Source organism: Labrus mixtus, chromosome 9 (genome assembly GCF_963584025.1).
Source record: "Labrus mixtus chromosome 9, fLabMix1.1, whole genome shotgun sequence".
In the NCBI taxonomy this organism is placed as follows: Eukaryota; Metazoa; Chordata; class Actinopteri; order Labriformes; family Labridae; genus Labrus; species Labrus mixtus.
This window is the reverse complement of record NC_083620.1, coordinates 24,742,139-24,767,373: the sequence shown is the minus strand read 5'-3', so window position 1 is coordinate 24,767,373 and position 25,235 is coordinate 24,742,139. Positions and strand designations below refer to the sequence as shown.

Below are 25,235 nucleotides of genomic sequence, written 5' to 3'. Positions count from 1 at the left end.
GTAACGGGTCCGACATTGACATAATTTACAGATCGGATATGGGACGGATATTAAGAAAGATGGTTGGGCAGTTTAAACAACTCGCACGCACTGTCATCCTTTGAAGACGTTCAGACTGAACTGTAAGAAGAGTCCACAAATCATCAACATCAAGACGTTCAGAGGAGATGGATCAGCTTATTCTTAATGATCAAAAGTAACAATTCTTACTCTTCATTTTAAAAGATTTAATTTGAAAACCTGACAGCTGTTGCTGCTTCCATGGTAATAAAAATATGGGTATCGGTATATATGTATCGGAATCGGATCGGAACTGAAAAAAGTGGATCGAAAGTTCATGGCATTGTTCTGTGACAAAAGATGGTTTGATGCTTTTTCTATACCAGTTAATTTATGTAAAACCACATTTTTGAATCGTTCATATTTCTTTATAATTACTTGAATTCACATCGAGGCAAGAGTGAATAATTTGTGTCTCTTTATTGTTAATCCAAATTTAGCTAAAGAAAACCCTTCATCATTAGATACCAGTATAGACCATGTTGCTAGTCGACTAGTCATGAATTATTAAAATGATGATTCGAATGATCAGATAATGTGTTGCATCATTTCTTAATGTGTTTTATAAGCTTCTACTCTCAGCAGTACTCTTCAATGGTGTTTAAGTTTAAAGCCCGGTAACTTATATGGTACGTGTTTGCTCGACTGTTAGCTGTGAAGGAGCAGAGGAAGATAAATGGATGAGAAGGAAAGAAAAGGATGAAGTGTTCTAGGGGAAAGGTTCCCCACTGTGTGGCTGTTACTTTGGACTGTTGAGTTGAATGTCAACGATAATTTTTTAAAAGACGTCCAACATGTTTTCTCTCCAACCCGATGTGCATTACCCATGTGATCCCATTATAAGCAAAGTCCGCTTTACAGATTTAGCAGGAAGTCCTTTTATGGCTCGAGGAACATAGTTCTGTTTGTGAGACCGGGCTCCACGTCTTCCATGCTGTCTGCTGCTGATGAATTAAATTGAAGGGGGTTAGCCCTGAAGATAGAGCAGACAAACTCTTCTCCCCTGTAGTTTCTGACTGTGGTCAGGACTCTGAAGCAGGGAGGTTTAGTACCTTTATTTGCAGCGTGAGGGTGAAATGTTCTCAGAGTTTAGAAGTTTTAAGACGAGATGGTGTTGCATCAGCTTCCACCTCTGTGTTGTGTTTGGTTTACCAGATGCTTCCCGGTTGCTGTTTTTCATGCAAAAAAAAAGACTTTGAATCATGAATCCAGAATCGATTTGAATAAAAAAAAAAGATACTTAATCAAATCATGGCCCCAAGAATTTAATCGATTGGTGAGACACCCGAAGATTCCCAGCCCTAGCACTCGGCAAGAAAATCATGCGGTGAATGAGTAAATGAGTTTGACTAATCATTGGTTTTTGTGGATGGTATCAACGCATCGTTGCTCCCCAAGATACCAGTATACTTGAGGATAGAAGAACAGTCTTTGTATCTGTCTGTCTGACAGACTTAAACTATACAAAGACTAGGACAATAAAAGAGCATTATTATTACATTATAGGTCAATGATGTTATTTTTTCCGGTACTTCATTAGAAATGCTCATCACAATTTCCCTCATTTTCAAATTTCCTCTATTTTCCAACCAACCAAACGGTCTCAAACAAAGAGTCTTCATCATCATTGTACATGTAAATGCAACTTTGGTTTGAAAAGTGACTTAACCAGGTAGTTAGCTAACACATCAGCAGTTCATATTCCTTTTGTCGACAATTTGATGAGGGGACATTATGGTTGCAGCTGTACAAGTGTCACACAAAACTTGAGAACAAGACGTACACAGCCACTAAATCTCGCACCTCTAAATAGCCGTTCTCAGATCCACGCATACATGTCCTGAATTTACATTTCGTGGTGGGCACGCACCTGTTCTCCGCGCATCAAAACTGCAGACTCTCCTGCAGCGTTGTCTGTGTTTTGTCAGGGCTTGTCAGCAGATGGAATTAGGTAGTATGTGGTTGCCCTGGAGACGAGATAAAGGGTGTACCCATGGGGGCTCTGCTGTGTGGAGACTGACAGCCATAGTCCTCTCTCTCTCTCTCTCTCTCTCTCTCTCTCTCTCTCTCTCTCTCTCTCTCTCTCTCTCTCTCTCTCTCACATCACACACACACACACACACACACAGGGCACTGACTCGGGTAGCTGCTCCATCCAGTCGGGTCTTGGCTGGATGGTTCAGAGGTCTGCTCTTTGATTAAAACCTGCTCAGGAGGACAGTCCACCCGGACGATTGGTCAGTCTGTTACCTCTTTTTTTTTTTGACTGAGAGAGGAACCATTAGTGCAGGTCAAATACAGGGATAGAAATATTCTAAGCAGGGTAAGATGAAATGTGTGCTGAGGGTAATAAAATTAGAAGGCGCTATTTTAAGGTGCTGGTATAAATAGTGTATAAATGAGCTCTTTCTTCTTATTTCAGAGACGCGCTTCATGTGGTAAATAGCATCTTCAGATTCAGACCTTATCAAAGTTACGCTTCTTTCCTTTTATTTTCTCCTTCTGAACAGCGCGGCTCGCTTTTACCACACACACACACATCGGCGCCACATTCCTGCCTCTGTCAGAGGAGATGTAGAGGAGTGAGATGAAATATCAGGGGAACCGTGAGGTCTCCACTCCCCGTACACCTGAGGAAGGTTCATCCTTCTTTCTGTCTCTTCCTTTCTGCTGAGGTGGAATGTAATCTGGCCCACTGCTGTGGCTGTACTGCATCAAGATCACCTGTGAGGTCTTATTTGTATCATTGTAATAAGGCTGGCTATGACAAAGAGAGTCATGTACATGGGTTCTGAATCATTACAGAGTACTCTTAACCAAAAATCAGCGCTGGTCTCTACATAAGCGCCATTTATTCATTAAAAAAAACAGAATGACTTCTTTCACAACTATCTGTATTCAGGCCTCAAAGCAGAGGGTCTCTGCCAACATTGTTTCCATTTAAACTTTTGATTTAACAACATGGATTGTTCACTGCTTTCCTACAAAAACATTCAGCTGCTCATTTATCTTCCTCTCTCCTCGTTCTCTTTCCATTTATCGCTGTTACTCGCTTTCATGATCACTTTTAACAGAGTCACTTTCTTTGCACCCGCTGGTGCATTATTTTCTGCAGCATCACACAGCAGGGTCAAATTATTTGCGGTGATTCCCAAAGTTAGTAAATAATGCATGGGGGGAATAAACACACATTTCCTGTTTAAGCTCTTTTCTGATTATTACTCTTGTTGAAACGGTAGAATAATTCATGCCCGTGTTCATGTTGTAGGTTTAGCAGTGTGTCTCATCATTAAGCTCTGCTAGATTAACATATACAGTAACTAAATATGAGACTGTACTGAAACTATTAAGATGTGCTAGTTAATGGATGCATGTCTGTAAACAAGTGGCTTTCTAGTGTTTTCTCCTGAAGATAAAGCTTTATTTTTGGAAACCATTGATCATTTAAAAAAGACAAAGTAATCAGGGGCCTTTTTTTTTGTCTGGGGTGGCCCAACTGGGTCACTGACTTATGCAGGGGTGGCCTAAAATTTGATGTGCGCACACACAAATTATTATCAATTATCTACCCCTTCTAACTCCAAAAATCGTATCTACTTTATAACACAAGACTATGGAAACATATATATGCTTTTATCAAAAATATATTTGTTCAAATTGCCAATTTTAAGGACTTAAAATATGCCTGCAAACTCCTGCACACTGTCTAACTAACAAAATGCATTCATTGGAGGTGTTTTGGTCCCAAATAATGGCCAATTAGTTCACTGTACGTAAGACAGTGTGCATTACTTTCCTATGCTCCTGTTGTATGAAATAGATGTGCAAAATATTTATTTACTCACAACATATTTTTTTTAAACTAAAGCAGCCTTCTGCAAGAAAAAGCCAGAATAGCTGTTTTTTTACACAGGTACTGCCTCTGACAAAGCAAATAGCCAACCATAGTTTAGGTATATTGGGCAGCTGGTTCAGTTGGTAGAGTCTTCTCTGAACCAGAAGGTCGGGGGTTCCATCCCCAGCTCCTGCAGCAACATCTCCGATGTGTCCTTTGTCAAGACACTTAACCTCAAGTTGCTCCCACTGCTTCATCTGTGGCGTATGAATGTGCTTGAATGGGATTAGTAATACTGATGGACACTTTATATAGCAGCCTGTGTAAGAGCACTTTGAACAGTCAGAAGAGTAGAAAAGTGCTCCACAAGCTCAAGTCCACTTACCATTTCAAAAATCAAGCATATTATTTATAAGCTGTCTTTATGTGTACCTATTGATTTTGGTGGCAAGAGGCGATAAAGGTTTTGTCTGTGAGGTTGCAGCCCGTCTAAATGTCAGAGCCAAAAGATCATGGTTCATTGATGGCACGGCGAGCTCATCCAGACAGCTGCAGCCAGGTATCGATCTGAAATCAGCAGCTTCGGATTCCAAGCAGAAAATTATAGGAGCTCATCGCTGGCACAATGCGCCTCCACTCAGCTGCTCCCAGCCACATTTTACAAGTGGTCAGAAAGACTCTTTCAAGGTAGAGTAGATGTCCTTAACTTGAGCCTCTCAGTCTGCTGGCTCATTTAGTAAAAGTCTTGTTACGCTGCTCCTACGGATAACAACAATGCACTGCAGGACAAAACAACAATATGTCGAAGAAAAAGGTACTCACTGACAATTATCACTTGTTTCTCTGTTATCAGGTTTTCCAAACCATTGATGCTCCTGTGGAGATGAGAGTATTGATTTCTGCGGGCTATAGAAGCCGGTTGGGTAAACTATTGTTGTCACAGTACGAGCTGTATGTATTTCAACACAAAATCCATTTCGCAGCAGACCTTCCATCAAACAGACGAGCTGGAATGAACACTGAAGAGTGGAAGGCATTGTAATTCTAGATTTATTGTCAGCTTTCAATTGGAGTCATAAATAATTATTGTAAACAAAAACAAAATCCATGTATTTAGTTGTGTTTTGGTTTTCTTTTTGATTGAGTACTACAAATATCAACAGTGTTTTTTTTGTCCTGCCTTTGTCGTATTTTCATTTAGTTGTTGCTGTAATCAAAATCTGTTCTGTACAGGATACTTTTTTTTAAGAAGCAGGAGGAAAGTGTGACATTCCAGGAAGTGAAGCATTCGGGCTGGCAAATGCCAAGGACCTCCTTATCTCCACATGTCCGATGTGTCCTTGGCAAGACGCTTAACCCTGAGTGCCTCCCGCTGCTTCATCGTCGGCGTATGACTGTGTATGAATTCTACTAGTTGATACTAGTGGTCCCTTTACATAGCAGCCTCTACCATCAGTGTGTGAATGTGTAGGTGTAACTTGTGAATTTGACCGGTGTCTGTGTCGTTGCTGTGAGACGTGCAGATCTGACGGGACACAGAGGGAAGAGCACTGCTTACCGACAACACTAACTCCTTCTTGTGAGCCGTAGAGGTGTTTATTAGTTCAGTAGAGTATAACCACGGTGAAACAATCATAAAATAATGTCTTATTTCTTTCTTCTACAGCATTATTTACATTAGCCACGCTCACTCACTTCAGTTTCACTCGATGCCACTCAACCACAGCTGCTCTCTCTCACACCTGCAGCAGCTTTAGGGTGTAGCAGCCAGCCTACTCGCCTAACAGCGACACCTACAGGCCTGGAGGTCGTTGTGATTACAGGAATTTTAGAGAAATAAAATTACATTTTCAATTTATTCAATTTTATTTATTGTATTGAGGTTGGGGGCGTTAAAACTGTTGTGGTATTGTACAATACTGTACTGTATCCGTTCTCTGCACAGCCCGATGAAGCATACAGTATAAGAAGCATGTGGGAATGCACATGTGGGCCGTACGTTGTGTGCAGTTTGAAGCTGTTAAACAATCCCCCGGAAAGCTTTATCAATGAGTTAATGCAGTTTAGATTCAGACTTGTAAAACTACAAAACCTCCGTGTTTTATATATACAGTAATTAACGAGTCTCCTGTCACAGTCAAACCAAAGTTTGAATGTCTGCAGTCTTTGTATCTGTGTGCATTTCCTAACTTCACAGGCACGTGTGCGCTGGCTTTCTGTTCTTTGAAGGAAAGACGTGACTGTTGTGAGGGAAGAAAGAGGCAGAGAAGCAATTAGTGAGTCATTGTCAACAATGGATGGGAGAAAACAAATGTCTGCTTTCCTCACTGTGTGGGCTGACAATTAGAATGTCAGGGTATTTTAATATCTCCGTCTACTTGTGCTTTTAATTGTGGATTCAGCAGAATCATAAAATGTATAAAAGCCTTCATTAAGCACTAAAGCTTTGTCCCACTCTGAAGAGTTCTTGTAAACATAGGTTTGTGTCACCTCGGGCACAATGTGTTCACAGAGCGGTCCCACACACTCACCTTCAGGTCACTGATTTACCAAAACACAGTGAAATCAGATGCTTAATAACAAAGAAATCAAATAACAATGGGCTGGTGCACATGGTGAGCTTTGGCAGGTAGGTGTGCAGTTTGTGCCTCTCGTGTTAAAAAGCAGGTTGCTTCCTTTTCTTCCAACATGTTGATGACATATATTAATTTATCGTGTCAGGTGAGAAACAGATGATATGTTATTCTTTGAGACATTGCTGTTTTGTCTTGTACAAAGATTAACCATCTTATATCTGAGTTTCAGCCATTCAAAAATAAATTCTGTAAAATAGTGAGAAAAGGGAATCAGCCTTTCTGCTTTCAACTTCAGAGAGGTCGATTTTAACTTCAACTCCATCCAAAGCTGAGCCGTTCAGCAGTTATACTTTGATGTTACCTAATGGGGGAGTTAATTCTCTTGATCCTACACATACAGCTTTAGTATTAAAACGTCCCTCTATGAAACATAAAAGCACATCAAGTCAAATCTGAAGAAAAAAAACATCAGTGAGATACTTTGTCCGACTCCTTTAAAGTTGTCTAAGCTGAGTGCAGAGGTTCGTACAGGTCAATGTAAGATATCTGACATCTGAGGCAAACTTGTTTTTGTTTTCTCTACAAGAAGGAAAGTTTGGGGAGCTTCTGTTGAACATATAAGTTTAAGGAAGCAAAACAAGGTTTGTTTTCTTCCACAGACAGTAGGAGGGGAGAGGATTATCAAACACCTCTTCGTCTTGAATGGATTTGTAGCACACGGGTTGACTCATCACTACAAACAATGAGCAATACCTTTGGACCACTCTGGCTTCTTGCTGACAAGTCAAAGGTGGACTAGTGTGTACATCCAAACTTAATGAGAGAAGTCCACTGGGACCAGGATGGAAGCAAGGGTTGAACTAAATCAATTCAACATTTTGTTTGTGTGTTTTCTCTTTCTGACTTCAGATCATATTGAGATACAAAACATCGATTTGTTCCTGATGGACACATAACAGTCTTTGTTAATGCAAACACTGATTAGGCTGGCTTCTCTTCAACTGCTATGATTGCTAAGACTCATGGGTACTGTAGTCTTTGTAACACCAAAGCAAAATGATGATGCAAAACAGCAATTTAAAAAAAAAAATCTAAAATCCAAAGAGATACCAAGTTTCCACTGACATCACCAGTGTGAATGTTTGAATAAAAAGCAGGACTCATTTCCTCTAAGCATCAAAGCTGAAATAAAAAAAACAACAACGCCTGTAGTCTCTGGAGGTTGTCAAATGGAATTAGTTAAAAAAAACTAAAGGCCTTGTATTCAATAAACATAATAAATGTATGGTTCTCAGTGTGAGAATTTCCATTTACATTATTTATGTGCACTTGATCATTTTTGACACAAAGGTTAGGCAGCTAAGGCTTCATTTTTCTGGACATATCTTGGTATTATGATCAATGGACAAGTGATGAAGTAAATATAGATCCTGCAAACATCACAGAGTTGATATTTGTAAGAATGTCAGCGGGCATTGAATCGGTCGGTGAGTGGATCATTAAAGAGCACGCTGCTCTCTGAAGTCGTCCAGCAGGAATCTTTCTTGCTGTGGTCGTGACTACAACGACTGGCAAACTGAACAGGTGAACTGCGCCAGCGTTATGTGTATAAGCTAGAAGTAGCACTTTGTCCATATAGGGAGAAACCATCCATACCTACACAAACACTACTGGATCTGATAACCTGTGATGTAATATTGAGCTTTACGTTTTTACCATCTCTGCTGCCAACATGTCAGTGATCAAAAGAAATGTTGTTTTCCAAAGTTGTATTTGGGTTTTTATTGGATAGGACAGCTGAAGAGAGACAGAAAACATTGGGAGGAGAGAGTGGGGGATGACATGCAGCAACCCAAAGCCACCGCACTGACAGATGAACATTTCTCTCTTCTGAACATTAAGAATTTGTGTCTTTAGTAGCTGATTCATTTGTGCAATGTTTTATTCAGATGCTCAAATCCTTTGTTTTTGGGTTTTTTTCAGATCTCTCTGCTGCTGTCCAGAAGTTTTCCCAGTCCCTGCAGGAGTTCCAGTTTGAGTGCATAGGTGATGCGGAGACAGATGACGAGGTGAACATCGGTAAGTCCAGATTGGCCGGGCCCGCGAGGGGCCGATCTCTCACTTTTGCAGTCTTTCATCTTCCATCCTCTCTGCTCTGCCCAATTAATCACACTGTCACCCCACTCAGAACCCTTCCTGACATTTCCATGAGGGTTCTCTTGGGTGATACTTAAACACTATTGGCTGTCGTACTTAACCGTTTCATAAGAGCTAATATCCTCAGGCTAAGGGGAAGTGCTCAAAATGTGATACTATTGTGTTTGAGAAATTGAACATCAGCTAAAAAGAAAAGTGAATGGCTATCACCATCATCTCTGGGAAAAACTTGCCTTACACTGCAGATTCTTGGAATGGGATTTGGCTTTAAGTATAGATCTTAAAGTTGTCTGTGTTGCATGTATAATTAATGCTATTGATTTGCTTATGATGCTTCCCCTGTTTCTTTTCAGGCCTATAAGAGATCAAAGGGACTAATTGTGATCAGTGTCAGAGATTAATGGAGGTGTGAACCTCCTAGCCTCCAACAGGAATATGAAAACAGCTGTGCAGAGGGCCTTTCTGCCTCTAATGGGCAGGACTCCCAGTCTGGCCTCTTCTTTTCCCTTTTTTCTCCCTGCTCATTATCCTCAGCTTGAGTCCTTTGCTCCATGGAGCTGCAGACTGCTGAATTACTGTCCATCTGTGAGGGCTAGACTGGATATCGACCTCCTCTACATGAGGCTGTAATGTTCATCTGAATGCGTAATGAATAGTCATTCTTCCCTTTTTTCTCCTAAAGCGGCGGCGGCTGTGTGATAGGCAGAGTGCAAGGAGACCAATTATGCTTATTGGCAAAATCCACACCCAAATCCAGGCCTCATTAGAATCAAGCACACTTTAATTTGAGGCGATGCACCCCTTCCCTGGACTTCAATCAACAGCAGTGTTTGAACAGTGGATATTTAAGCTGCCCACCTGTTATGTAGCTGGACCTGCTTCATATTTACACTGCAAACCACTGGTCCAGTAGAAGCCAGAGCTGTGGCTGTGTCCAATGCTTCAATGATGGAGCCTTTTGTTTGGAAGCTGTTTACTGATGTAAAAAACATACAATGGGAAATTCATTTGGGAGGCTTCAAATAAAGTAAATGAAAATAATATTTGAGTAGTCAGAAGACTAGAAAAACAATTTAAACTTTCTAAAGTAAATAAAGTAAAGTAGTCTTGAGTGTAACCCTGCCATTATTATCTGTTTCAGGTAACGGTTATCATCATAAGCTCAAGTCCATTTACCATTTAGTAAAAATCGAATTATACAAGTATCAGTTTTGATACCACGGCAAAAAAATATATAAGTCCTTTGCAGCAAATTCAATCAACAGCTTTTTGAAAAGAGGAAAATGTAACAAATAGTACTAGATATTGAATTCCTTTCAGCCACAGCCTCTAATACTGTACTTGAGTGTGTCTTTTGCACAGTGGTGGAAAAGTGTATCCGTTGATGACTTCCTCAAACTGTGAGCTCTATACTGTCCTGTTTTCTCACCATCTCAGAGAGAAAAGGACATTATTTCTGTTACAGAAAAAAAAATGAAACCGCCTGTTCAATCAATCTAGTCATCACTGAAAGTGAGCTTTCTGAGTGACATCGCCGGACCCTTGGAGAAGGCCATCCTCCATCCTGATTTAGTATTGGTCTAGCTCACTTTGATGCTCCTAACTTGCCCACATAACACCAGGATCCTGTATGTGCTGCCAGACAGGTTCACCTGACCTTTTATCGATTTTACTCTATGACTTCCTGCGGTGACATTCACGTTGCAGGCCAGTTATCTAGGAATCAATGGGGGCAAAAGATTGATGTGGCTATAGAAATTTAAATTTTTTCAGAAAAGTTACATGGCCTTCTCTCAGAAGGTCAATCCTTCAGTCCCTCAGAGCTGTGCCGAGCCTTCTGGGGTGGAACATGTCAGATAAGTTCTCTGCCTGAGAAGTTCAAATTCAAGTGGAAAAGACAACATTAAAAGTCGTAACAGTATGACAGTCTTCTTTTATTCAGGATAATGAAAATGTAAACTTAATGTCTCTCAATATATTCCTGTAAGCTCGTCTTCCTTCTTCACCCACCCTTGAGGTAGTAAATTTGATTTTATTCAGTGATTCATCAGCTCTATTGCCTTTCCTCCATTTACCAGTGAATGATATGCAAGCTGTAACCTCACTTTGACTCCCATTTCCTTTCTTTGGAGTCTAATCTTGTCCCATCAACGGCTCCAGCTGTGCCCTTTACCCCCTGAGAGGTCTGTGCTGTTGATAAAGAGGACGGTGGCGTTAATAGGAGGTCCAGCCAGCCTTGCAGGATCGCTGGCACAAAATCATTGCTCCCTGCTCCTTTAAAAGCTTTGGTGTGTAAATGGACCAAAGTGTCGAAGATGATGCATGGCTCCCCATGCCAGGCCGTCGAGGCTGATAATGATGTTGCCGTGTTGGCAAGCGGAGCGACCCCACCGCTGCTAAATGGTTGGACGCAGGGTGACAGAGGCTGACCAACAGGGGCCACACTGTATCTAGCCCCCTATTTAATGAAGCCGTGAAGCTATCGAGGCCCCATTTTCTGGCAGATGAGATTGGATGTACTGTATGCTGAATTCAGCTGGCCCTGCAATGTAATATAAGCCACTGAAGTACAGCCCAGATGGTGTGAACACATCAGTCTCTCCTATATCGTGACAGTATATTGTAAAGCCTTGCAGGGGAAGAAAATAAAAGGAAGCAATCACTGGGTTCCATTTAATTGAAGTATTGTTTTTTTTACTGCAATTCTTGGTTTAAAATTGGACAGCTGCATGATTTTATTAGGTTCTAAAAGGTGCTGCTGCACTGAAAGCTCTGACGCTGTGGTGGAAATCAACATTTTTAGCACCGTGCTACAGTGCTAGTGGGGTGCCAGGAACATCTGATGTTTAATGACGTAGCCACCGTGTTGAAACATCTTCTTTTTATCTTCAGGAAATAACAACACTGTATATCACTGCACATTTGCACAACGGGGGGACATATTGTGCATGATGTATCCTACTGGTTGCTGCGCTTATTGACCAAAACAAACACTATCTCTAACTTGAATATGGTGTTAAAAGGAATGGTCTTTGTTTGTGTTTCAGCCCAGTCCTTCAAAGAGTTCTCTCAGCTATTGACCACCGTGGAAGAAGAAAGGAGGCGCTTGGTAAGACTGACATTCTAACATTTTTAGAGACAAGTTTGAGCATGTATGGGACAAAAGAGAGAACACACGCTTACTTTACCTTCACAGGATAACCACTTTACCAACAATTATTTTTTTCTCTGGCGTATTTTGTTATTTATTTAGTCATCTGGTGAAAAGAATTGAACCTGCAGGCTTCTAGCCTCCCATTTCCCCTCCAGAGCAAACAGAGCTGTCGATAGCACTGTGGATTCTGCCACTTTATGTGCACACAAGCCAGACACCTTATTCAGCTCTGGACAGACTCTAGGAGGGGCTCTTTTGAAATGCAATGAGGTTGGAATTATCCCCAAAACTCCTGACAGTGTTACAAAGAGGCAGTAACAGGAACTAACAGAGAAAAACAGGTTCTGTTTGTACAGAGTATATCAGAAACATTGAGTCTACTTGAACATCCTGATAAGTTTAGTTTTTTATTTTCTTCTTATTTCGGAGTAATTGTTCAATATTTTCACCTCTGAGTGACTCTGAGTTCTTCTTTTTTTACTTCTTTGACTTCTTGACTTCACAGTTCACAGCCAGACTTGCTCACTTTTATAACTATGAAGAATAAAAAAAATGGGATCTGCACTAAGCATTTGTTTTGTGAAAGTAGACACTTTAGTGGGTGGTACTGAAGGTGCCTCAAGGCAGGAATTACCTTAGACCACATACTTGAGCTGTGCAGCTGATTTACCAAGTCTGATATGCAAATGGGATCCGCTTCAGCTTTTTCACTTTTCCCTCGTAGACTTTGTAACTAACTGAGACATTTTCATTAGGACTCCGTTCTCCATGAAGGAGCAGACTACAAACTTTTTATAGAGCCTTTTTCAGTCTAAGGGGGGGCGAGGGCGAGTGTTTGATGCAGAAAAGATTCACTTTGGAATCAAACTTGAACTGGCTGCTACAAATGGGACTGAAGGGCAAACACTCTCTGAACTTTAAGATGATGCTTGTATTAGAGTTATGTGCTGTATGCCTTAAGACGCACAGATATACCACCTTAACTGCTGCAGAGTCGTCACATACAAGATATGAAACTATGCACAAGGGAAGAAATATGGATGCCTGTTTCAACACCATGGCAACAAAATAGAAGTCCTTGGCGTCCGATTATCGGTCATTTCATTGTTTTTAATTAACAAGAAGTGCAGGAAGACTCCTCAGCACTGTGTCTTTCTTTCATGGTAGCTTCTGGTTAAAAATATGACTGAAGATCTGACGTGTTTCTTTAAGCTTTTCAACACTATTGATTATTTAAATAGTTAAATTTTATAGTTAAAAAAACATGTTGAAGTCATAAGAGTTACGCACATAGACTGTAAATATTAATGGATGAAGCCTGAGTGACGTCAGCCATCTGTTACAGCAGGGGGCTCAGGAGGCTCATCAGCAGCAGTCGCCATGCTGAGAGCTAGAGCTGAGGCGGGCTTTAAGCCTCTTGACGAACCGTAACATCACGCCTACCTGTCAATCATGTCAGCTACGCGCCGAACTGTGGATAACACGTATCATTTTTACCAGTCATGTATGTGACATCCGGTGTTCCTGTAACCAGCCTCAAACGGACACTCGATGAACTGCATTATTTTTCACTTCTGCATTAGCTTCATCTTTTAAGACGGGAGGTTTGCCGCTTGGTTAAAACACAGGCTCGTCTTATAGATGTTCATATAAAGACTTAAATTTATGTGACTCAACACGAGCGTCTTCCTCCTGACATTCAGAGTGCAGCTGCAGTTTATGATGGACACGGTTGCCCTTTTGAAGACGTGGGTCACCTCTGTGCAGGCCATGTAGCTTTATGAGATATCATGTCATCCTAATCAATTTGACAAGCATAAAGTCACCGTTCATAAAATCATATTGCCTGCAGAGCCGCTGAAGCGTTTTCTCTTTTTTTTTTTTTTTTTTCCCCAAATCTCTAAAAAGTGATTTAATTGCTGTAGATAATGTTCGGCCTATAACACCTGTGTCAGGCCGAGCTGGTGATACCTGGGTCATTTAGAAAGTGATGCGGAGCTTGGAAAAAAAAAAAAATCCCAAAGGAGGTAATGTCATTTGGTTTTTAATTTAATGAATGAGTTTTTAAATTAATGAATGAGTATGAGAATCCTATTAACAGGTCTGAAACTATAGGATAGGACTGAAGTGGAGAAATCACCATCACATGGATGGAAAGGTCTGGTTAGGTTTTTTTTTTATCAACCTCAAAAAAGAGAGTTAGGATGGCAACCAAGGTCAAAACTCCACCAAACATTGGAAGGAGAATTTAAAAATAAAATACGCTTTGGGAAAGTTGACTGCCTCCTGGGCACTGTAATGTTTATTTGTCATCCTGATACCTGCTGGTACTGTAAGAAAACAATAACCAGACACTGAATGCATCATGACCCCGTACAACTGAGGAGTGGGAGGATAGAGTTAATGAAAATAGATGTAATGGAAAACCTTGCCTTCTCACTTTGTTTGCAAGTGGACAAATTAAGTCAGTTATGGTGAAGATTGGTTCATATGTACGTCAGTCACGGCCACACTTCTTTGAATTGACAAATAAACAGATAATATTATGGGTGTTCTCCACGTACCTAAGTGCATCTATGAGAACGGGTGTAATGTGAGTTATGCATTATTTATATACTTAACTATATTACTGCTCTTTAATCCTCCACTTCTTAACACAGAAAACATATTGAACTGTCTCTGTGGAAAAAAAAATATCATTCACTGCAGACCTCGTGTGCTCTGTAACTTCTCAGCTATTTGTCTGAAGCGTTGTGGTTCAGTGTTCATAATGTTAGCCTGTTTATGTGCTCACAGCTCTGTTTGCAGCTAACTTTAGTCGGTAATGTTCCCTGTTTGCATGATTCTCCTAACCTTTGAGGGAGCTCGTATTTATTTGAAAAGCCAGTCAGTGTTGACGGTAAATGTATAGTAGATTGAAGGGAATATGTTTCTCAGTATGTGTCTCGCAGAGTTCTTCTGCTGGTGGAGACGTTCTGGAGATGCAGGAAGCTGAGACTTTATTACAAAGATTATGTGATTTTATTATTATTTTTTGGTTGGTATTTGCTGGTTATGCCTCTCCAGTTCAACACAGTGCTGCCAATGTAACTGTACGAATCACATCCTGTGCAGCACAATATTTAATGTCAGAGAGAGCGCTACCTGACGATGCATTTTTGATTCACAAAGATTAGAATAAAGTCTGACTCGTGTCATATGGCTGTAAAACATCACCCATTAAAGAAAAATGCATTTTCCATCAAAGCAGGTTGATCAGATCTTCCTGGGTTGAATAACAGGATGTGAAGAACTTTCAGAATAAACTGAGTGTGCTGCAGGGCTGGTTGGCTCTCACTGTCCTCGTACCTCATACTAGTCTCTGGCATATGGTTGTGACTCTGTCTGTCTGCCGTACTGGTGCTCAGTTGATGAATGTCGAGGAGGATCAGAGTAAAACAGGAGTCTCCTTTTTTGCTTTCAGGAGAATGCATACAGAAAATTTTAAGAGTCACATACCCGGATGACTCAAACAGGGAACACGTCTTTACAGCTTGATGTGTTTACAGCATCTGTATGCACAAGGTATCAACACAGAAAGCATTTGCATATTAATTCAGGTGTTTGCAGGGTTGTTGTTTTTTTTTTCTCTTAAAGAAAAGCATCTAATTTCAAAAGAAACGATGAGACCAAAAACAAATCAAGATGACAAGCAGAGTCACGGCTGGGCTGAATAACACATTAAACCACTGCTGAGTAGGAGGAAATCTGTAACACAACAACAAACGCACAATTGCAAAGTAATGGAAAGAAACTTCATAAATCAAAGCTGCTCTGAGTAGTCACAGGCTGTAGATGCAGTATTTCATTCAGCTGTGATAGATTTAAAAAGAGAATCTAGTCAATGCACATCAATGACTGCCTCCCTCGTATACTGTACCCCTCTCTACGTGCTATAAAAGCATCTTCTTTGCATCATCGTATCAGGGACATGAGAGGAACACATCTCTGATCTCTGCACTCTGAGCTGTTAGTTGATTGTAATATTTATGCTCCTGGAAGAAAGGCTTGTTCTGTGCTCGCATGTATACACTATTTTAAATCTCTTGGGACACAAATACGAGCAATCTAACTTATGTCATATGTTGACGCATTGTTTGTAAAATCCCCATAAAGTGAAACAACCCTTTTATATATTTATTCCCAGGAGATCAAACTGAGATGGTACTTTGTTTTAAAGAGAAAGTCATCTTTTTCCTCTTTGCTGCTCCTGGAATGAACCGTAAACTGCTCATGACTCAGCTCACTTTGGGGTGTAAAACTTAATAAGCTTCAGTAGGTGCTGCACTCATTTTCAGGCTCTACTTTTTTTTTTTTTTACACAAACTGGCTGTGGGTATCAATGTGAGAATTTGGCAAGTTGTCTGGACTTTAACTTCACCATGCAACTTCCTGTGTCTCTATTTTCAGTGACACAGAGGCACACATGGATCTCCATCATAAATAGTTAAGAGACTTTTTAAATGTTTTCTAAGTTCAAAAACTCAACTCATCAGTGGAGTGGAGTAACATATGGAGTTACATTTCTTGCGATGGAGAAACTCTCTCCAGATGTTCCGCAGAGCTCTGGTCCGCTGTTGTGGAACAAAATAAACATTAAACAACATTTTGTCAAACTTGAACATTTCACGCAACTAATTCTTCAAGTCAAGCACAAAGTAGAACTTTTTACAGAGCATACAGTATGTGCTCAACACCCCTTAAAGTGATTGTTAGCAAGATCTCTGGAGCTTGTTAAAGAGCTTTCCAGCTTGTTTGTTTTTTTGTCTTTATGAAGTTTGTCTTTTCTTTCTGCAACTTTTCTTTTGAAAAACATCTCCTTCTTTATAAAGCTAGTTGTCTCTAGGCTCTAGTGACTGATATAGCCTCTAGCTAAAAAAAAAAAGACATTGAGCATGATGATAGCTGATACTTATCTGTTTTACAAATTGCATCATACTGTCATGTTTATTTGATTCTGACCTTATTGCAGATTCTAAATGTTCATATCAGCGGCAGCCATATTGGTTGATAATAAAAAGCGCTAAATGGTGCTCAACTGTCAGTTATTGTCTCAAAATGACCCCTTTTCAAACAAACCCTTTTGATTGGCCTGACCTGAATCAGGCCAGATTGAAATTGGTCTGAACTGGAAGGGGGGGGGGGGCAAATTTACGTGCCAAAGTAAATGAAACATGAGCACACCGATTAATCAGGTTCTCAGACTATCTCTCCAGCTATAGCACTTCTTTATGATGCTGTTAGTCACACATTTTATCTTTGGGTTGAAAAAAAAATTGCAGCTTCTGCAATTTGGATATTGCACTCGGACTTATTGCAATTTGAACAATATTTTAATGAATTGTGCAGCTCTACAGAAGTTTTTTTCAAACGTGAACCTAAGTGTTCTGTAGGGATTCTTTTAGATATCTTCTTTCTATGCTGGTGTCTGGCTGATTTTTTATTTCCTGTTGAGCCACAAAGATACAAAATCAGAGATGACAGCGTACAAATTAGAGAATGTGGAGTGAGTGTGATTGTCAGGGCAAGATGTGCCAAGCAAGCATATTCAGCTGTCTGTCATTGGCTTACATTTAGCTGAGTGTCAAATTATGAAAGACAAACAGCTTGTCTGTCTAAGCACTTTGCACTGAACAGCTTTAATTCTGTAATTCACTAACTGCCACGTGGGGAAAAAAAAGCTTTAAGGAAATGTTTTCCAGCTCTGCGTTTGAATGCGGTGTGCATCTGGATGACCAGAAGGTTTCATTCTGCTCTCTTTGCGATGTGAAAGCAGGTTGGTCTGCAGACCTCAATTAGCCCACCTCAAAACACAACACGTGTTCAACAAATGTATGAAATCTTTCTTAACCAGGGAACTAGAACTTCCTCAGAACATGAAATATTGTGAATTTCATCAGTGGAGACATGACTCTCTGTTATACTTTCAACTCAATGAAGGCCAGATGGTGTTCTATTTGTAGATTGTGTTACAACTAATAGAGTACGGCACACAGATGTGGTAGTCACAGCCGAGTGTTGATAAGAAGAAACTCGTCACAGGCACACTTAGTAGGTGTAAACTTTCAGCAGCAGATCCTGAAATGAAGCAAATTAATGGGGACTCAATTTAAGAACTAAAAGAAGAAGAAATCGATTGATAAGATTGACTTTACCCAGACATTTTGAAGCATATGAAGAGGAAAACTGCACGTCTCACATGTTCTCTGATGAATGTTAACTAGCATGCTGTGTACCACAGATACCTCAGCTGCTGGGTGGTACACTCTTACCAGTAACCCAATTTTCTGTCGGCCTTGTCAAGCATGAAGTCTTTTATTGTCTGTTGGTTTGGCAGCCGGCCAGGCCTGAAATCTTTCTGCTTGTGCACCTTGTGATTGGCTTACCAGCTAACCCAAGTGTGTTATTCCACGGGAAAGACTTCCCGAATGTTATCTTTTCAAAAAGATTTCTGCTGTAATTCCCCTGCTGGTAACCCCTGCAGCAAGCATAAAGAAAGTGAAAGTGGTTCAAGTTCTGCATGGGCTGAAAAGGTTCAGCTCGGCTGAGCGTGGATGGCATTTAGGAGTGGAGGGCAGTGACCTCATGTTGGGGCTTTTGGACTGATTATCAGAACCCCCTGGGAAGGGAGCCTTTTATGGCGGAGGTGGAAAACAGATTGGGGTTTCCTGTTGTTCACATCAGATGAAGCTACCCTTCTAATTTGTACAAGAGGAAATCTAACTCAAAATAATGTTTGCAAAACGACAACACTGAAGACGCAGCCTTTGACTCACTAATGATACCCATTGCTTGTTGTAGCATTGTCATGTTTTATGTTTATGCATATTTATAAAACTTAAAGTGCAATCCAGATAAATGTTGGTACGATGTTTCAGGCCTCAAATGCTCTGAAATATCCAGAATCAGTGTCAGGTTATGTGTGTAGGTGAAGTTGTAAAAACTGAAACAATAATTTAATGCCTTCCTCTAAAATAAAAGATACAACAGTTTGTTGTTTTCTGGGACTGTGATTATTTTCAAGCATTTGTTACCGCTCATAGCACCATGGATTGCGCATCAATTGTCCCCTCTATCTGCTCCTTCTCAAGGTCCTTTTGATAAAGCATGTTGTGCTAACAATATTCAAGGGCAAACACGACCAAAAACTTGTCCTGCTCTGTTCAGCTTTCCTTATTTTGCCTCTGATTTTGCAGCAAAGCTCGTCTATCTGCATCACCTCTCTCTGCTGTGCTCTCATCCTGACTGATGTCCATTGCACATACAGATGCATACACCCTGAAGCCCGGATGCAATATTGCATCACTCCGCCTCTGTTTGTACACATTCAATTTCCTCTGTTTTTTTGTGCACCTCAAACTTTAAATTTCAAAACTACGCCTATCTAACATGAAGTCAGTACTTCAGGTCTAATTGTGTCTCACTCAAGTTTAAAAAAACGATACGGGGAAAGCAGAACAAGCTCTCTGTTCTCTGGGGCTGTCTCCTAAATCTTTGACAGCTTGGTAATATTAAACAAGCTGTAGTATCCTTATTCTTCTCACAGCAATATGTGCAAGAAACATCTTATAATTCAGTTCTCATATCTCTGCTCTTCTATGAGATGAACACAAACAGTCCCATCAGGGCGGATCGTGTGCCATGTGTTGGATTTATTTCCCACTTTGAGACTTTTTCCTTTGGTTTTACATTTTCTTCAACAGCCTTTAAACACTCTAAAAACAACACATCATTTGTCGATGCCACAGGACTGAAACCAAACGGTTTTGAAGTGTGTCTATGTGTGGGGCGGTGAGACATGCGCTGCTGCTGTTTTCTCAGGATTTTACAGTACAGTAACTCCGCTCTGTGGGTAACTTGTGTGCTGGCCTGCTAACTGAGGAATGTCCCGTTGACCCTGAAACAACAGCTTGAAATAAAGGCACTCATTGTTCTGCTACACCCACGGTGGCTTGTTTAATGAAACTCTGAAAGTATTTGGGACGGACAGTATCAAACCTCTGTGCTATACAGCACACAACTAGAAGTAACCTCTGTGAGCATGTGCAAAAGATATGAATCATTCCAAGCTTCTGTCCTATATATAGATATATATATATATATATATATATATATATATGATTGAAGATTGATTGATATATAGATGTATACTGACTAAAATATTACTAAGGTTGTCTTTATTTAGAGATAGGACGGTCAATAGTCAGAAATCAAGGCGGGAGAGATTGGGGAATTACATGCGGGAAAGGAGCCACAGGTGGGATTTGAACCCAGGCTGTCCGCTTGGAGGACTATAGCCTACAGACTACCAGTGTCCCAATACCACATGTTTTTTAAACAATACAATCTCTGTTAAAAAAATAAACAAACAAAAAACATCTGGGTCGCTGTAAACCTAGTGGTATGTCCGCACGCCCCATGTACGGATGCTATGGTCCTCCAGGCGGGTAGTCCAGGTCCGAATCCGACCTGTGGATCCTTTCCCGCATGTCATTCCCCACTCTCTCTCTCTCTCTCCATTATTTCTGCCTCTATCCACTGCCCTGTCTCTACACTAAAGCAATACAAAAATCCCCAAAATGAAAATGAAACATATATATCAGGTGCATAAGAGAGGAATGAATCCTTCAAAAATTGCATGCGAACGCCTCGTTGGTCGTTAAAACAAGAAATTACCCAATTTGAGGTGCCTAGGACTTCTGTTTTTGTTGCCATGGTATTGAAACAATTTCTATATTTAAGTATAGAATTCTGGTACGGTGACAACCTTTAATATTCAACTGAACCACAGACGGATTTTTCTACAGAAACAGCTTACTGTCTTGACACACAATAGTCCCAATATGATGTTTTTTTATGAAACCCTTGCTGGCATGCTCTCAAAGAATCTGTTAAACAAGAATGTGTTTATAATACATGAACAGGCCAAGAACAAAACACATTCATTCCAGCAGATTGTTTGGCAAAACCCCGAGTCATTTTTAACAAGGCAGACCACTCTGACTCGGTGCGTTCCAGGTGTATCTCCACTTCACACATTGGCTGAGTGAAAGCACGCCTCACACTGTTTAAAAGCCTGGCGATGCTGCACTGCCGTGAGTCCTTTTCTCCGCGCTGTCTCTCTCCGCTTGCTGCTTGTTACATGTCGCTTATAGAAAACAATGAAGCAAGGTCACAGATTCGTCTTAAATAAAGCCTTTTCTCTGCTGATGTGAACATTCAGTCCGCAGAGAGATGTGTGGAAAACAAAGCAGGCATTTCGACAGTCGCTAAAAGAGCTGCTTGCTGACATAATGTACTTCCTGCCGTCGTCAGTGATAAAGAGGGACTGGATCCCACGGAGCCAGGCGGCCTGAAACACCTCTCTCCCGGGCGAGAATTTTTTATGTTCCCATATATCTACCTGAAGGTCCACCAGCCACACATTAATTAATTCCTGAAATATGGTTGTTAAATATCTATGTAAGTCCAGCAGACAAATGATTCCGCTCACTCAGGGCCCTTGGTAAACTCCCGCCTGCCAGCTTTACTAACTTACTGATGGCTCGCTGCATATTTCAGAATCCAATAGAATTTTTTTTTACGATGACAGCTGAGCCGCGGTTGTAAATGTTTAGTTTCTGTGCATTGGGGCTGCAGTGAGGATACGCCTGTACTTCTCACAATGGTTCTCCTCCTCTGAAAAACCCCCGGCCCACTCACACACCTGACTGACAGCGTAGCTTCCTGCTTTGACGCACGAGCATCATGAGTAAATAATAACACTATTTTTAAATCGCTGTCACGGCTCACGGAGAGGATATGTGAAGTGTTTCAAGTTTAGTGTTCGGAAACAAAGTTTGACTATAACATATTGAAAGATGTTGGTACTATTGCGGAAAAAATACATGGGACTGTAAATAGTATCAATCAATCATTTATTTGTATAGCGCCAAGTGTTATCTCGAGACGCTTTACAAAAGAGCATATGGGATAACATTCAGGAAGGATTTCTCCTTTGTATGCTTTGCGTTCCTGTTGTCCACACTTCCTTGCCGCTGAGGTGGAGCTCGGAGCAGGCCGTGCAGGAATCAGGACTAAGATGTATATATTCTCATTTTTAGTTTTTTATATTTTTAGTGCTTATTTACGTTGTATTTAATATTATATTGTGTTTATTTGCTAATATTGTGTGTTTGGACAACCTGCTGCTGTAACGGCACAATTTCCCAGTTTTGGATCAATAAAGTAATTCTATTCTATTCTATTCTATTGTGGGGACTGCTGGGCCGGGCGTCAGGGGAATAAATAGTAGTGCTATATTAGTGTAGTGATTTGTGATCCAAATGTAAACAGTCACCAATTATTAAAGACTGCAGAATAGGAATGAAAATGTAAAGTCATTTATTAGAAACAAGAGATATAATTCTGTATGAAAGATTTAGAAACAACATCAACACAGATTTATGAATTAGTGTAGGATGTTTAAAAATGTCTTGTATGTAAAGATCACTAATCACTTATGATACAAACATTTAGTTGAACTTTCTATCTATCCAAAATTTATTGGTTGGTCTTAATTATAATATATAGGCCTACATTTAATCTGATAATAAATCATTTTAAATCAAAATTTCTTATTTTGGGAAGAGAAAAAAAGGATTCTAATGACTCAAACTTCTATGTTAAGGTTTGATCCAGAGGCAGCTGGACTTAGTTGAAGATCTTGAAGTTTCCTTTGGATCAAGCTTTGATTTACCACGAGCACGATGACAGACACATGTTAAGGTTGTTAAAATGTTCGAGACTTTTCATTTGCACATGATTGTAAACTATTCCTTTTTAGTCATTTTGATATACCATAGTATTGAAAAGTGTCTATTTCATAAGACGGGGTGCTTCGGAGAGGAATGAATCCATCAGAAGTATCAAATAAACTCCTTCACACTTTCTTTATCGCACAAAGAAGTTGGCAATGTTTTCGGTGATGAAACGTTGCCTACGTGCGTAAGTGTGTGCGATGTAGACAATGTGTAGGAGTTTACTTACAACTTCTAAAATTAGGTGCCCAGGACTTTAACTATGTTGCCATGGTAACGAAACAGGCATCGATATTGATGTATTTTTACTAATATCATATTGAGGTTTGAGAGTCTGGTATCGGTGATGTTGTGCCGTGAATGTGCTGTGTTGTATAAAATAGAAGTGTTCTCTTTGAGGGTCATGGCTCTCTATTTCTTTAAAGCAACAGTTTAATAAATGTGGAGACACACACACAGACAAGCACTCTTCAGAAGCCTTAAACTGAGGTATCAACAAGCGTTCAAATAAATCACAGGCAACACAAACAACAGGAAAACCTCATGGGACCCCGCACACACCCGCCGACGTCTCCATTTCAGCGGCTGCTTCATCTCCACAGCTCAGTCACCGGTGAAATGTGGAGGGCAAACAAGTCACATCGACACTCTCACACTGTGTCTGTGACTGAGGCTTCGTTTTTATATCAGAGCTCATAAAAGTTAGGCGAGGATGACTTTTCAGCTTGCTGCAGGTGCCGGTCCTGCAGCAGATAAAGATTTAGCTCTGCGATGAGATTGTTACACCCTGCGCACACACACACACACACACACACACACACACACACACACACACACACACACACACACACACACACACACACACACACACACACACACACACCTCCCCTTCAAAACAATCTGCAGACAGAAGTGACTGAAACACACAGCTACTGCACTCCTTCTTTTCGGAAAGGTCAAATCGCACACAGTCGGCTGTAAATGGGACGGTCTGCTCTGTGGTGAAGACGGAGGGAGTCATCTTTATTATTCATTTAACACGTGTGTTAGGTTGCTTCCACTTTCTCTAATAACTAAGACTAACTCATTTTGCTCGCTGCTGCTGTGATTGTGGTTATTGGCGTGAGTGTCGCTGATGTTTTATTTGATGCCGCTGGCTATTATTAGCTCTAACTCGTGACTCATGACTCCAGACAAAGAGGTGCAGGTTGTTTCACATAGAAGGCAAACACACCCATGTTTTCCCCTTCAGAAGCTCTACCAGCACTCTAGCGCTCTACCTCACTGCTGGATTTTACTCGTCATAAATTGCTAATAAAGAAAGATTATTTTCTAAATCAGCTGCATTTCCCTCTCGGAGGCCTCAGTTGATTATTCACACATGAAGGTAAACTTAAGCGCGGTACACACTACAAGCTAATTGGGCAGATTATGTGCCAAGAGTCAGCCCTTCCAACCAAACCAAGTAAAGTCCTGATTTCAAATCGTAAATATTAAACATCTTTAATTTCATACGATCCTGTATCAGGTCGTTTGGAGGGAACCTCGAGGGCAGCAGACCTCGCTGAACAAAATGAAAGCCAGTCAGGAGGGAGGCGAGCTGACCGTGTGGAAAGAAGCACAACAACCCCAGGAAATCCATTTCTACTCAACCCCATCGCGCGCTGATACGTAGAGCCCATGTCGACGCCGTCTCAACAACTCCCTCCCTAATATTCCATTTGAATTTTCAGACAGAAGTAGTCAAACATCTAGCGCTGATTCTTCCTGCCTGTCGTCCACCATGTTTGTTTAGTCTATAGTCATGTTTTACCTCACCAGATCTAGTTTGGGAATGTGATCTGTCAGTGTTTGGTCTGCTGTTTTAATCATATCACTGCTTTCCACACGCTAATAGAAGAACACTGTTCAGTCTTTGAATATGTGTTGTCATGTGTGGGGTCTGCACTTTCTCATCATCCTGTTAAGATTCAGGGGAAAGAAAGTGTGTTTGGGCCAGACTTTAGAGGAGGAGGAGACGTCTTCATCGTGTCAGCTACCTCTGTGAGATCATTCTGAAACAGATTGAGAGAATTTCTTGTTCTGTAACTTTAACTTTTCTGTAATGAGATCAGTCACTTTTCAAACATCAGACTAATAAAATAATACGGATTTGTCTGAGCAGAGGCTGCATATATTTGTTTTGGGACCTCAAGTCTCTTTATTTTAATTCACTGAGTAAATTGTCAAACTAAACTTGTAAGAGAGAAGAATTTGATTCTGGCGGATGGACTCCAATGAGGACATAAAGATGAGGTTTCTGTTCCAAGTCTTGATATGCTGACATCACTGTTCTTCATGTTCCTCACAGTAAGTCATTCCTCGTTATCCTTCCTCTTCTCGTCAGTGAATCTTTGACCTGTTCCTGTGAGAGGCTTTTACAAAACTTGTTAAAGTTGGCTGATTTTAACTGGCACAAACACAGACCCATTAAACGCCCACTTCTGAAAGCCCCGACGCCTTTTTCCCAAAAGTCTGTTCTCAGCGTTTGCTTCCATATTGTATGTGAGCACAACAAAACAAACACTGACAAATCAAATGATGTTCTTTTTGAATGACGGGGCAGCATGCACACC

The 25,235-nt window shown here is 40.6% G+C and overlaps 1 protein-coding gene across 4 annotated transcripts in view; it reads left to right on the top strand.

Moving 5' to 3' along the window:
- LOC132980749 (rho GTPase-activating protein 42) overlaps positions 1-25,235 on the top strand; it is a 64,635-nt gene that overhangs the window by 10,028 nt on the left and 29,372 nt on the right. For all 4 annotated transcript variants that reach the window (XM_061047054.1, XM_061047052.1, XM_061047051.1 and 1 more), the window contains exons 2-3: positions 8,455-8,550; positions 11,676-11,737. In XM_061047054.1, the coding sequence (XP_060903037.1) occupies positions 8,455-8,550; positions 11,676-11,737 (158 nt within the window). The remainder of the gene's footprint in view (positions 1-8,454; positions 8,551-11,675; positions 11,738-25,235) is intronic.